At 60.7% G+C, this 12,878-nt stretch overlaps 1 protein-coding gene across 1 annotated transcript in view; it reads left to right on the plus strand.

Annotated features, from left to right (window-relative positions):
* The window catches only part of DLK1 (delta like non-canonical Notch ligand 1), a 28,047-nt gene that overhangs the window by 2,869 nt on the left and 12,300 nt on the right, over positions 1–12,878 (plus strand). Inside the window, exon 2 of the mRNA XM_025042125.1 lies at positions 3,576–3,648. Coding sequence (XP_024897893.1) covers positions 3,576–3,648 — 73 coding nt within the window. The remainder of the gene's footprint in view (positions 1–3,575; positions 3,649–12,878) is intronic.

Genomic DNA, 12,878 nt, shown 5'->3' on the forward strand with positions numbered 1-12,878 from the left:
AATTGTTGCATTGTACACTTAGGAGAAGTGACTCTCCTAGTATAGAAATTATATTTCAATAAAGTTGTTAAGGAAATACGGGGTGGTAGCTTTAATTCAAAAGACACACGCACACACGCACACACACGCGCACACACGCGCACGCACGCGCACACACGCACACACACGCGCACGCACGCGCACGCACGCGCACACACGCACACACACACACTCCCCTCTGGGTCATGAGGCTATAAATATTCACGAGGTTATCGGTGACTGTGTCTTCTTATATGTATCTCTAAGTTGTCTAAAATAAATGCATGTTACTCGTATCAACCAGAAGAAAAACCATATTTTTTTCCCTTTAAAAGATTTCCATCATCTTAGATACAGAGATTCTACTACTGAGGAACAATTGAAAGCAATTCATCTGCAACAGGAGAAAACCATTAGGCACGATGACACCGTACAGACTGCCTCTACTGAAAACAGTACGATTTCAATCATAAATGCTCTAAATAAACATTACCTTCCAACTGTGGTGCAAACCACTCAATGAGCTATTGTGTAGCCATGGATACTTTGTCTCCGTTGAATTTATATAAACAGAGGGAAATATTTCTGTCTGGGAACCGAGTAGAAACAAGATTGCAGATGAAGCCGGGTCTCTGCGTGCAAAACAAACCGGAAGAAAATGGCCAGAAAAAAGACTAGAAGGAAATGCATCCTGTCGAGGTTTTCTGTGGAGAGGAACCACAGTTGATTTTTTCCTTCTTAAATTTGCAGCCTTCCCTAACATTTCCTCGAAACAGCGTGTATTTCTTTCAGAAGGGAAAACAACTCCAAGTTGCTTTCCTTTTAAAATCCTACTCAGGCTTCGAAGCCCAATAAAAGGTGAGCTTCCTCACAGAACACCTTAATTCCTGTCCCAATGTGTCTTGTCCTGCTGCAGGTACAATGGGGGCAGGGGTGGGGGAGGGGAGGTCAGGAAACATCCAGATTCATCCTTCAAGCCCTCAGGGAGCTTTGGTCGGGGGGACCACCACGCCGGGCAGGCCCAGAGATACAGTGGAAGGTTCAGGGCCCGGGAGCGCCCCTGGGAGAGCCCAGGCTGGCCCCCTTCTCTGCTCTCACCTGGTCACCTGGTCCGGTGCCGCCCCAGGTGAGAGTGGCCGTCAGTTACTGGCCAAGGCCTCTGGGTGGCTCCACCTGCCCTAGGCTGGAAAATGTCCCTGCCCTGCTTCTTACCCCTCCCAGCTGGCTCCTTCTTGGAATGTCTGTCCCTCCTGCTGGCAGCAGCTGAGAGGCTGGGAGGTCCTCCTCCTTCCAGTCAAGGTATGGGGGGGTGGGCGAGGAATAAGCCGTGTGCATCCCGAAAACTTGATGTTGGGAACAGAAATATGCTTTTAATACGCTCACTTTAGAGTAGAGAAAGTCAAAGATCTGGGCCACGTGTCACCTGGGGGGGCGGGATGAAGGCGGGAGATCAGGTACACACGGGGAGGGGGCGGGGGGGGGGGGGCGAGGCTGACCACAGACCGTGTGGGGCGCTGGGCAGTGGGTCCCTCACTCCCTCCGCCTCCCGTCCCTTCCTGTCTCACACGGTGGGGTGGCCTCTGGCTTCTCCCAGTCTCCCCCACTCTGCCCTCCCACACATCCGAGTGCCTCTGAGACGGGCCTGGGCGCCCCTCCGGAGCTGCCCTCCAGCCCAGCGACCAGGCCTCGGCCATCGTGACGCCAGGGTTGCTGCTTGGCTGGGCTCTGCAGGGGCGTGATGGGAAGTTTTATTGACCGGGCCCCGAAGTCTGGATCTTGTCTGAGGCAGCTGTCTGTGAGCACTCCCAGGAGGGGTGAGAACACCCAGCCACCTGGCTGAGCTGCTGGGAACGACGGTCAACGGTCGCAGTAACTGGAAGGCCGTGGCCTCCATGGGGCCTAGTAGGGGGAGAGCAGCTCGGCCGGCGCTGGGCGCCTTCCCGCCGCACACGACTGCTCAGCTCCGTGAGACAGAGACCTGTGTTGTCACTGTCCCCCTCCTGGGCCTCGGGGTCACCGCTGGGGCCTAACGAGCCCTGGGCCACACCCTCCAATCCCACTCTGGGGCCCACAGGGCTGATAGGCTCCTCCCGGGCCTCCAGTCTCCCCTCGGCCTGGCCTCCCCCATCCGCCACCGCCGATAGGGACAGGCAAGCAAGAGGCAATAACCCAATGCATTGCCACCTTAATGCTCACACGATGGAGTGTGAAATTCTGTGTTTCCAAAAGTTGTTCTTGGCCACGCCCCTCGTCCTCCGGGCAGGGGGAGTTGAGGAGACCCAGGGGAAGTGGTGTGACCCCTGGGACATGAGTTATGACATGGCCGGGAGAGCTCAGGTGGAAGGATTTATCACCCCGGAAAGGGCCTTCGACAGGCTTCATTAGGCCGAAAACGATAATGAGTATCTTCACTTCACCTGTTGCCATTAGTAACGGTGGCGCTTATCTCCCGGCCACACGTCCCCTTCTTTTAAGAAATGCGCATGAGCCAGGGAGGAGAGCGGACCCCTGGCCCCGGCCCCCTCCTTCTCCACGCCGGGCCGGCAGGGGGCGCAGCGGGCTCGCCGAGAGCTGGGCGGTGGCCAGGCCAGGGCCGTTGTCCCGACCTTCCGGGGGCCGGGGGGACGTGCAGGGAGGAGAGGCGGCTGTCTGGAGACTTCCAGGCCCTGGCCACCTCCTGGGGCCCCCCTGGCGGGGCCGAGCTCCCGCCAAACGCAGACCTTCTTCCTGTGTGTTTCACCTTGAGCAGAAGAAAGGCAGGGAGGTGGGGGCAATTGCCTGAACCTCCCGCCCACTTCCAACTCTGGGCTTCTGCCTCCAGCCCCCTCCTCCTGGCCCTCAGGCCCCAGGCCCATCTCTGTCCTCCCGGCCTCCCAGCCAGGCCTAGCGGTGGCCTCATTGCTGTCCCCACTGTCCCCACACCCTTTCCTCCCCCTTGGCCGCTGGGTGATCACTGAAGCTTCTGAAAGCTCTGACCCCGTCCTTCCCCTTCTGAGAGCCTGTCCGAGGCTCCTCCAGACACTGCCCAGCACCTGGCATTCGGGACCCCGGCCGGGCAGCCCCTCCGACCGTCAGCCTCAGAGACAGCTGCTCCCCTCACTCTGCGGGTCTCTGACAAGGCTCCCAAAATAGCCAGGCATACCGGCGGCCTGGCCTTCCCTGGCGCGGGCTTGTCCTGCCGACAAGGCCTCCCCCTCCCCTGCATTTGGCAAACTCATTTGTGCCCTTCAAGGCCCATCCTCAAGGTCACCTCCACTGGGAAGCCTTCCAAAGGCTCTCAGGCCCGGCCTGGGCTGCCTCGGGCGCTCTGGCAGCTCTGCCAGGGGCGAGGGGTTCCTGTCCAGCTCAGCGCTGTGCCGCCCTGGGGCCTTCGGGTCAGAAGTGCCTGCCTGTTCCCCCGCTGCTGAGCACTGCTGGCTGCCATGGGTACAGTGGACCCGGAGGCGGCTCCTGACACCATGTCCAGCTTGGAGGTCAGGACTCTGGGGCTTAGCAGTGTCCACCGCTGGCCGGACCCCACAGTCGGCCCTTCTGTCGGTCCACGGTCTTCTCCACAGCCACCCTCCCTGTCCAAAATCCCGGCCTTCTCCCTGGGGCTGTGCCGAAGGAAGACGCAGCGGGGTGTGACCGGTAGTGGGGTCCCGGCTTGTCACGCGGGGCTCCTGGGGGCAGGCGCACGTTCGGTGGTGGTCTCCGCGCCCTCGGTCGCTGCTCCGCCCGCGAGCGCGCTGGCCGGCTCCTCCTCCTCCTCGGGGCCGGGGAGAGAGGGTCGACCCTGCGTCCGTGTAGCGTCTCGTGTTGCAGGATGCGCTTGTGCTGTTGACATGTGACAGAGTTGAGGAAGTGGCCTCAGGTGGAGGGAACAGCAAACCTGAGGCCTGGAGGCGGGTTTCGTGTGGGCAGCAGGGAGGCAGGTGTGACGCAGGAGCTGGGACTGGGTCCCCGGGGGGAGTGGGCTGCAGGATCCGGACGCTCTTTGGGTTTTGCACGGAGCGGGAAACGGAGGCCTGGGCTGGGAGGGGGGCGGGAATGGGCCGGCACGCTGCAGCTCGGTACACCCTGTATCTGCACAGGCCTGTCGCCGGCCGGCCCGCGGGCTCCTGGTGGCCTGTCCCTGGCCTGTGCTCCTGCCCCCTGGGCCGTGGGGACAATGTGAAGGAACCTAGCAGCATGCGGGCCACCTTGCTGTCACGGTCCTCAGACTTGCTAATAGCCTGTAACTACAGGCCAGGAGAGATGGGCCGTCTTGGTCACATGACCCTCTTTCCAGCGCGTGGTTTTGCTTCTTCCCCTGCAACTCCGAGGGACAGAAATCCCTCCTCTCGAGGAAGAGTCCCCGCAGCTGTTCTGATGAAGTCGGGGCCAGGGAACACATGAAGCAATGCCACGATTCGTGTTTGCAAACCCCTCCCTGCCAGCTTCTGTCTCGACAAGCAAGGGAGACTGAGAGGAGGCAGGCGGCTGTGAAGACGGGAACACGCCCGGCGCTCTGCTGGAGGCGGTGTCCTCGTCACGTGACAGTCGGGGGCCCCGGGGTACCCACACGCTGTCCCTCTGGCCAGTCACGCCTGGCCACCCCCAAGCAGGTGGCCGGGCTCTGCGGAGCGAGGCGCCTGTGGGGAACCCCTCTCAGTGCCCCTGGGAGAGGCTCAGTCACCCCTGAGGTCACGGGGCGCGTTCCTAACTAACGTGCTAACGATAATCAGTATTAGTGTTGTCTGAGCCTGGCGCTCTGCTCCCAGCTCTCCTGCCGAGCCCCGCCCCATGGTCTTGCCAGAGCTCGGGACGGGGCACTCAGGGTAGGGGGCCTTGGCTTCACCTGTCATGGATGTGGACCCTGAAATTCGGTGGGGCTCCAGACAGCAGCTCGCAGGCGCCAGGCGGGCAGTGGTGGGTGGGACTGGGTGCTGAGTGAGGAAGTGAAGCTTGTCGTAAGCGTCGGTCCAGTGGGGAGTAGGTATTTTTAGGGTTGGGGGTGGCCCCGAGATTGCAAAACCAACCCTGCCCAAGGAGGCCTGGCTGCTACCTTTTCCCTGACATTTACTGAGCTCCTATTGTTTGCCTTCGTGGGACCCTCTGCAGCTTACTGAAGGGTCTTCCCCACAGATTCCCACAGATAAGGGGAGGACCCTTGTCCCCAAGAAGCATCCCCTGTGCCAAGGAACTGCTGGTCCCTGAGTGTCCAAATCCCAGGGGAGCTGGGAAACAAGAAAGAGCCAGGGCTCTGTGACCAGGAGGAGGCCCAGCGGAGGCTGTTGGGAGCCCGGGGGTTCGGGCTGAAGCTTGAATTATCAGGAGAGAGGAGGCACAGCAGGAGAAGGAAGGGCCTCCTCTCTGTGTCCAGTGGAGAGCAGAGCGGTGTGGACAGGTCCCCCAGGGGGCCGCAGAGATGGGCCACACTCAGAGAAGAGACAGGAGACTGTGGAGTAGAGAGAGAGGCTGAGGGCCAGAGCCCCTGCTTACTTCCCCCAGGGCCTATGACTGGGTAGGGTGCCCTCGAGCTAAGGAGTGGAGAGACGGGAGGTGGACTGGGGCCTCACGGGACCGAGAGAGAGCAGAGACGGGGCAAGGGACCGGTTGAGATCAGGGGCTGAGCACTCAGAGGGGAAGCTATGAGCAGCTGCTACAGGGGAAGATGAGAATCGGCACCCCGCACCCCGCCAGGCACTGCACATGGGAGAGCAGTAGGGGCTGCCTGGAGGAGGCGGTGAGGTCTGAGACAAGGCCAAGCTGCAAAGAGGTGTGGGGGTGGGGGGCGCTCCCCGCTGCAGCCCCCTGGGGGCCATGGACTCCCTGGCCTGGGGTTCCTGGGCCAGACACATTGCGTCCTGCAGTTGCAGAGCGGAGGCCACCTGAGGCAGCCCGAGGAGGGAAGGGCCCCGGCCTGGGGTGGAAGCAGCCACGGGAGGCTGCTCTCTGCTGCCAGAGAGTGTTTTAATTAGCCGAGTTCTCAAATCATTGTTTACTGCTCCTCGTACACGGCGGGTCTATTAAAAGCCCGGCCAAGTTCAAAATGTCAGCGAGATGGATGTGCAGGCCAAGGGGCCTGCGAGGAAGCTGGAGTGAGACTTCTGAGGGATCCCTCCCTGTCCATGTCCTGTGTGTCGCCCAGCACGAGGAGGTGGGCGGCCACCCGCAGCTGCGCCCATCCCAAGTGCAAGACCGGGCTTCACACCGAAAAGGCACAGGCAGGGTGAGAAGCGGCCCCCACCCGCTGCCACCGCAGCCCTCCCCTCCAGGAGCTTCCAGTCCATGGGGACTCTGTGTGGTGTCCGAAACGCGCGGTCGACTTGCCACCAGCCCCAATAGCAGGAGCTATCGGGGGCGTATAGGGCAAGGGGCCCAGCAGGTGTTCACAGAAGCTGCCTGGAAGGGGTGGCACTTGGCACGAGATGGGCCTGAGGGCTGGGCCAGGGTGGGCGTTTCTAGCGAGGCCCAGGTGAGCCAGGGTGCAGAGGTCAGAGAGCGTGGATGCCGCGTGGGTGCCCTGCTCGTGGACAGGTCTTTGTGGCCAAGATGAGGCACTGGCCTTCATGCCACGGGCACGAGGCGGTGACAGACAGTACTCGGCGAGGCACCAGAGCATACGGCCCTCAGTGCCCTGCCAGGACCGGGCCCTGCCTCTCCTGGGCCCCCAGGAGGGTTCCAGAGTCAACAGGTCCCCAAGTGGGGGACACGGAGCCCAGTCCTGCAGCCCCGGCATCTTCCTCAGGGGGAGCGAAGAGGGGGAGGGCTCCCACGCCTCTTTGGGGGACACTAGGTGACTGACGCCTGCCAGAAGCCACACTGTCATAGGGGGACAAGGATTAGTGCCTCTGATGCTGGGCATTGTGCCACGTATCACCCTGGTGGCCAGTCCCCAGTGTGTCTGTGTGAAGGAAGAGGTTGCTTTCCCATGGAATGTTCCGAGGCGCCGTCTCTCCATTCATCCAGTAGCCCATGCACTCGTCCACCCATCCATCCATTATCCATCACACAATCCCTCAACAAACACTCCCCGGGCCTAAGTTCCTACATGGCCAGGGCACAGAGGAGGGCCAGACATTGCACTGTGGCCTCTGGAACCTTCCTGCAACCTCCCGCCACATCAAGTGACTCAGTGGCATTTAAAGCAAAGCGTGACAAAAGCTGGGTTCTGAGGAGGAAATAAATTAAATGTGAGACCGCTTTGAAAGTTAAAAACACAATTCGCGCATGATCCTCCTGTAAGCACAGTTACTGACTGCTACCTGCGCCCAGGTGTCTTTTCCCTCCACCCGTGGTGGCCAGGGGTGCAGAGCCCTGACAAAGCCCCAGACGGGCTGTGGGGCCGGAAATTCAATTACAGTCTGTCTCATTAGTGGAGGTGCTGGTTCAAATCCCCGTCTCGCCAGCAGACCAGGAACTCGGGGAGGAGAAACCACTCTCCTAATTCAATTAATCAATTACGCCTCACCCAGAGCCTGCAGCCTGTCCGCCTGTAGACACCCTGGAGCATCTCCCATCTTCACACACACGCACGCACACGCGCACACATGCACATGCACACACACGTGCGCACACACACATGCACATGCACACACGCACGCACACACGCACACACACATGCACATACACGCACAAACACGCACACACACGCACGCACACATGCACACACACCCGTGCACTCTCAGTGTGCCCTGGGCAAACAGCACAAACAGGAATCAGGAAGTGACCACGCGCCCAGCAGCACACGCACATGCACACGCACGCACGATAAGCCCTTTCCCCTCTCTCCCCGCTCACAGTCGTGATTCGTCACCTCCAACGCCTCACCTCCTCTCCACCACCCTCTGCCGCCCGGCTCCTTGGCTCCAGGGAACCCAGCCCGTGACTCCTCCACCGTGATGTCCCTGCGGTCCTGGGGACCGGCGGTCACTGCCTTTCCCACTCTCCTGTCTCCTTGGCTTCTGGGATTTCTCCCTGCTTTTGTAAGGATGAGGAATGTGAGAGTGTCTAGGGGTGTCCAGGAAGGAGCCGCTGGGGCCAAGGAGCTGGAGACTGTGGGAGGGCGGTGGGGTGACCAGGCGAGAAGACACTGCGGCCTCTCGCCCCCTCCCGCCTTTCACAGCTTCTTCCGCTGCTTTGTTGGCGGCTTTCGTTCCTCACTGACTCTCTCGACCCCCCTTCTGCGTGGGTCACCCCTCTACCCTCCACCACCCAGGCCTGCCACCACCGGTGGCAGAGGCCCCCACTGAGCTGCCTGCACGCTCTAGCTGACATCTGTGCCGGGTGTGTCTCAGCTCACATGGTGGTGCTCCCCACATTCGTGGCCCAGTGGGGTCCTTCCAGGATAGGAGGCCATCAGCTGGGCACTGCTCCGAGCTGGTACACACCCCAGCGCAGTGGGAGGGCCACCCGGGGCACGAGGCCTGGGCTCCAGCCCGGAGACCTGGGTTCTAACCCCAGCTCTGCCCCAAAGAGGCTTTCTTGGCTCAGTGTCCCCCACTGAGAAGAGGCAGTGGGGTCTGGTGATGCCCTAGGCTGTGCGGGCTCCTTTGTCCTCCGCCCCTGCTCTGTGCACCGGGAGGCCCACCCAGACGTCCACAGCAGCTGGCTCCATGCCCTTGGCCCGCAGCTGGGCGAGGCCCCAAGATATCAGGGGACGAGGGTCGCCGTGGACCGGAGCCCCCTCCGCTGAAGGCTGGCTCAGCCACAGCTTCTCCGCCAGCTCGCTCCGCTTCCGGCTCAGGCGGCAGCGCACGGCCCTCGCCCCTCGGGCCCATGGGGCGCCTGGGCCTGCTGTTGCCCCTCTGGTTCCTCACGCCCCACCCACGTCTCTGTAAATAGCCCTTTATTAGACTCTCCCCGGAATTAGCCATCTCGTAAGTGCCATCTGCTCCCTGTTGGGCCTCTGCCTGAACACCGCGAGCCTCCTCAGCCCTCCGGTTATGGCTCCTTGTTAACTCAAGCTGTCGAGCGGGGAGACCAAGCCTGGGCACAGATGCCAGGAGCGAACTGTGGGTGTGGGATCAAGCTGCGGCAGGCCTGGGGCGCGCGGGCCAGAGGGCCGGTTTAGGCACCTGGACGGCTCTGGCTCTGCACCACCTCCGCCCTCCGGGTGCCATCGCGTGACCCAGCGTGCTGCCCGAGGGCCAGCGCTGGGCAGGGCCCTCCGGCCAGCCTGCAGCCCCAAGGGGAATAAACAGAGGCCTGGGAGCCTGAGCCAGTTGCCCAAGCTCACCCGCCACCCGCCCTCCGCGCCCCTTCCCTCCTCCCTGCGCCCGCCTCATGGAGAGAAAATACAGAGAAAACAACAAATGCGAGATTGTTCCTCCCATCTTCTCTAGATAACAGGGAAAAACCAACCAGGGTGAGAATGTGCCTGCAGGGTCCCCTCCTCAGCCTGCCTGGATCAATGGGACCCTGTTGCTGGCCACAGACAGCAAAGGCTGTTGCCCGCCACTCATGGAGAGAAGACAGAATTAAGTAAAATACAGTCAGAAATAATTGGCCCATCGGAGAGAGGCAGGAGCAGGCGCTGAAAAGAAACCGGCCTGCAGACTGGAGGCAAATCTTCCAGGCTTTGAAAGACCATTTCCGACCCCCGAGGCCCCCCCCATTCCTGCCAAATGCTTCCTCATCGATTCCTTGATAAGATGGTGCAATTCAATCCCACAAACACTTAATGAGAACCTACTGTGTGCCTAATTCTGTGCATGCAGCCCTGGAGGAGGCAAAAAAACACGGGGTTTCAGGGAGGTGGGACTCCCTCCCTCCCTCCCTCCCTCCCTCCCTCCTTCCACTCCCTCCTTCTTCCCCTCCCTCCCTCCCTCCCTCCTGCCCTCCTTCCCTCTACCTCCCTCTGTGAGATGTTAAGCAGGGCCCTGGACTGGATGGACCTGCATTAGGACCCCTTCCTCTGATGTCTGCCCTGTAGACTCTAGGGGACTGGGAAGCTTGGAGGCTGATGAAACCTTTGGTGCCAGAGTCCAGCGGCTTGGACCAGGGTGGGAGTGCAGGGGTGCATGGGGGAGCCGCTGGGGAAGTGCAGCCCAGGACTAGGGCCTGTGAGCCCCCGGACAGGGGGAGGCCGAGGGAGGAGGAGGAGCAGGGGTCTCGGCTGAGTCTTGGCTTGGGCAACTGCAGGATGGTGGTGGCCCTCAGGAGGCCTGGGGGGTGACAGATGGCGACGAGCGGCTCGGGAGAGACCTCCAGGGCGGATGTTGGGAGGCTGTGGGGCTCCCACCCAGGCATTGCTTTGGAGTAACAAAGGCGGGAGAGCTCGCTGCATTCCATCCGGAGGCCAGGGTCGGGGAGAGAAGGGAAGGAAAGGGGGGCGGGGAGAGGACTTGGCCCGTCCTAGGAGCAGTGTCCTTTCCCCCACATTCCTTGACAGGGAAGCAGGAAAGAGACCACCCCTCAGCCCCAGCTAGAACCCTGCAATGGGACATGATTTCTTCTCTGCTTCCTGTCTGTGGCCTTCTGGCCGCCTCAGACGGACCCCTCAAACAAAGGAACCCACGGGGTCCTCAAAGCTCTGTTTATGATCAACTTTACCGTCATCCGGGCAGGCCGGGCGCCCTTCTAGCCCTGCCCTGCCGATACCTTGCTGTGTGACCTAGGGAGAGCCGCCAGGCTTCTCTGGGCCCCAGCATCAAGCTCCGTGGCTATTAGGGGAGCCCCCAGAGGAGGAAAGGGAGGAGCAACGAGCATTTCTGAGCAGGGGTCAGATTAAAGCTCACTGTATTGGAGCAAGCTTTGGGTATCAAGCAACCCCATGTGTGCTGGATTGGGGGGCTGGGGTCCTCTGCCCCCATCCCTTGCTGGAGCCTGGCTGCCGACAGCCAGGTAGGGCCTCTGGGGACGCTGAGCGTCACCATAGGAACGGGCTCATGGAGAGCAGCACGGAGGAGCCAGGCGCGGGGAAGGTGGGCAGGGGGGCGGGTGACAGTGTGGGGGGGTGCTAAGTATGGTCTCAGCGCAGCTGCTCCCCACGTTCCCAGCAAAGGCCCTGGGAGGCCCTGGTGTGGAGGGCCCCTGCCAGCGCATCTCTGCCACGGCATTCAGGCCAAGGGCGGCCACCCCCGGAACCCAGAGACCAGAGGTGGGGAGAGGGCACCGGCTGGAGTGGGCCTCACGACAAGGCCAGTTGCTAGGACACGGGATCTTTCCGAGGGGCCCATAGTAACCCTCGGAGAACACTTTGTGCCTCATTCATTTATTCATTAATTCGCTTAATCCACAAACACCTCATGGGCAGGGCTGCAGGTCGCCTGCTAAGGGCACTTCTGGCCCTGCTGAGGTCAGACACACGTGCAAAGTCCATCAGCACCAGCCGGGGAGGTGGTTGAGGTGGGTGGTGATGGCGGGTGTGGCCGGGAGGAGGCCACAGGCTCGCTGGATTCCAGGCTCCCGGCTGGGACCCTCGGGTGGGCGGGAGCTGGGAGGGCCTGGCAGGCGGGGGTGCGGGAAGGCTTCTGAGGAGGGTGGAGAGAGGAGCAAACACGCACCCAGCCCTGCTTGGGCACAGGCAGTGCCTCCCTTTGCCAGCGACCCCCAATGCCTGGTAGCAGCTCACCGAAGACATTTTTTGAATATAATTGAATGAAGATGCTAATGGTTTCTTACGAATAAGAGAATAAATATAGTACGGGAACACCTTAAATTCCTCGAGAGCTGTGTGTTTTCACATCCTTAAATTTGACAGTGCGGCAGGCCGAGCCACGATGCAAGCCTTCCTTTTCATAGACCTAGAGAGGTGACGATTCCACCAGCGTCACCCCTAAAACTTCTAAGCTGGGGTCAGGGTGGGGGGTCCTTCTTTCAGGGGCACATGATTTAAGAAGATGACCTTCTGTGGTTAGAGTCCTGTCTCCACTTGGCTGGTCATTCTGAAGGGCTCAGCTAGCTGGGTCCTCCTGGGAAGGCGGGCAGGGGTCACTGCAGGGGGAGGTGGGGGTGGCCTGTTGGCACAAGTCTGAGCAAGATGTGTTTGTGGGTCAACCCTGGGATGAGAAGCGGAGACGTGGGTTCCCTGGACTTTTTGCCAGGGTAAGGGAGGCTGTGGAACATTCAAGAATAGTTCAGAGGGATTTATATCCGACTGGCTGGAAGTTGGTAACATTCTTTCCCCAGCCTAACTCTGCCCCAGCCACGAGGACCTACCATCCCGCGCATGCGCATGTGCGTGCGCAGGCACGAAGGTCCTCCCGCAATGCCACACCTGGAGAACCCCCATGCATCCTTGCACCCCAGCCTGAGGGTCCCCCTCCGGAAGTGCTTGGGCTCCCTCCCCAGCGTGCCCAGTTCGCCCTCTGCTTACCTCTGCAGGGCACCACACTTCTGCCTCCCAGAGGTCTCTAAGCATCATGTCTCCCCTTTGAACGCTGGGAGGCGAGGGACCACCCTGGATCTGTCATTGCACACCCTGCCTCCTCCCCAGCACAGCCCCAGGCACACAGTAGGAGCTCAGGCTACGCTGAGTGGATGAAAGACACATTTAAAGAGGTGAGCCTCCGTTTTGCGGAAAATTAACTTCTGGGAATTTCTGATCAATGAAGACTTACAGTACTTTTTGCCAGAGCCTGCATTGACAGGCTGGGCCCGATTCCCTCCCTCTTGGGTGGGGGGTGAGTGTACCTACGAGGTGTGGGGGCGGGGCGGGAGCCTTCATTAACCCTTCCGGAGACCCGCAGAACGTCCTACGCGCCCAGCATGACTCAGTGGCGCCCTTTAAGGGGATAATTTGATTGATGACGTGGACAATTAGACTTGTGAACTTGACATCCCTGTCGATTCCAATGGTGAGAAAGGAAGCGAGAGAATCTATTTTTGAAGCCTACCGTCGATGACGACGAATCATTTCTGCTTGGGGGAGAGGTGCGACCCCGCCCAAGTCA

The sequence above is a fragment of the Pteropus alecto genome, unplaced genomic scaffold, assembly GCF_000325575.1.
Source record: "Pteropus alecto unplaced genomic scaffold, ASM32557v1 scaffold8, whole genome shotgun sequence".
Lineage (NCBI taxonomy): Eukaryota > Metazoa > Chordata > Mammalia > Chiroptera > Pteropodidae > Pteropus > Pteropus alecto.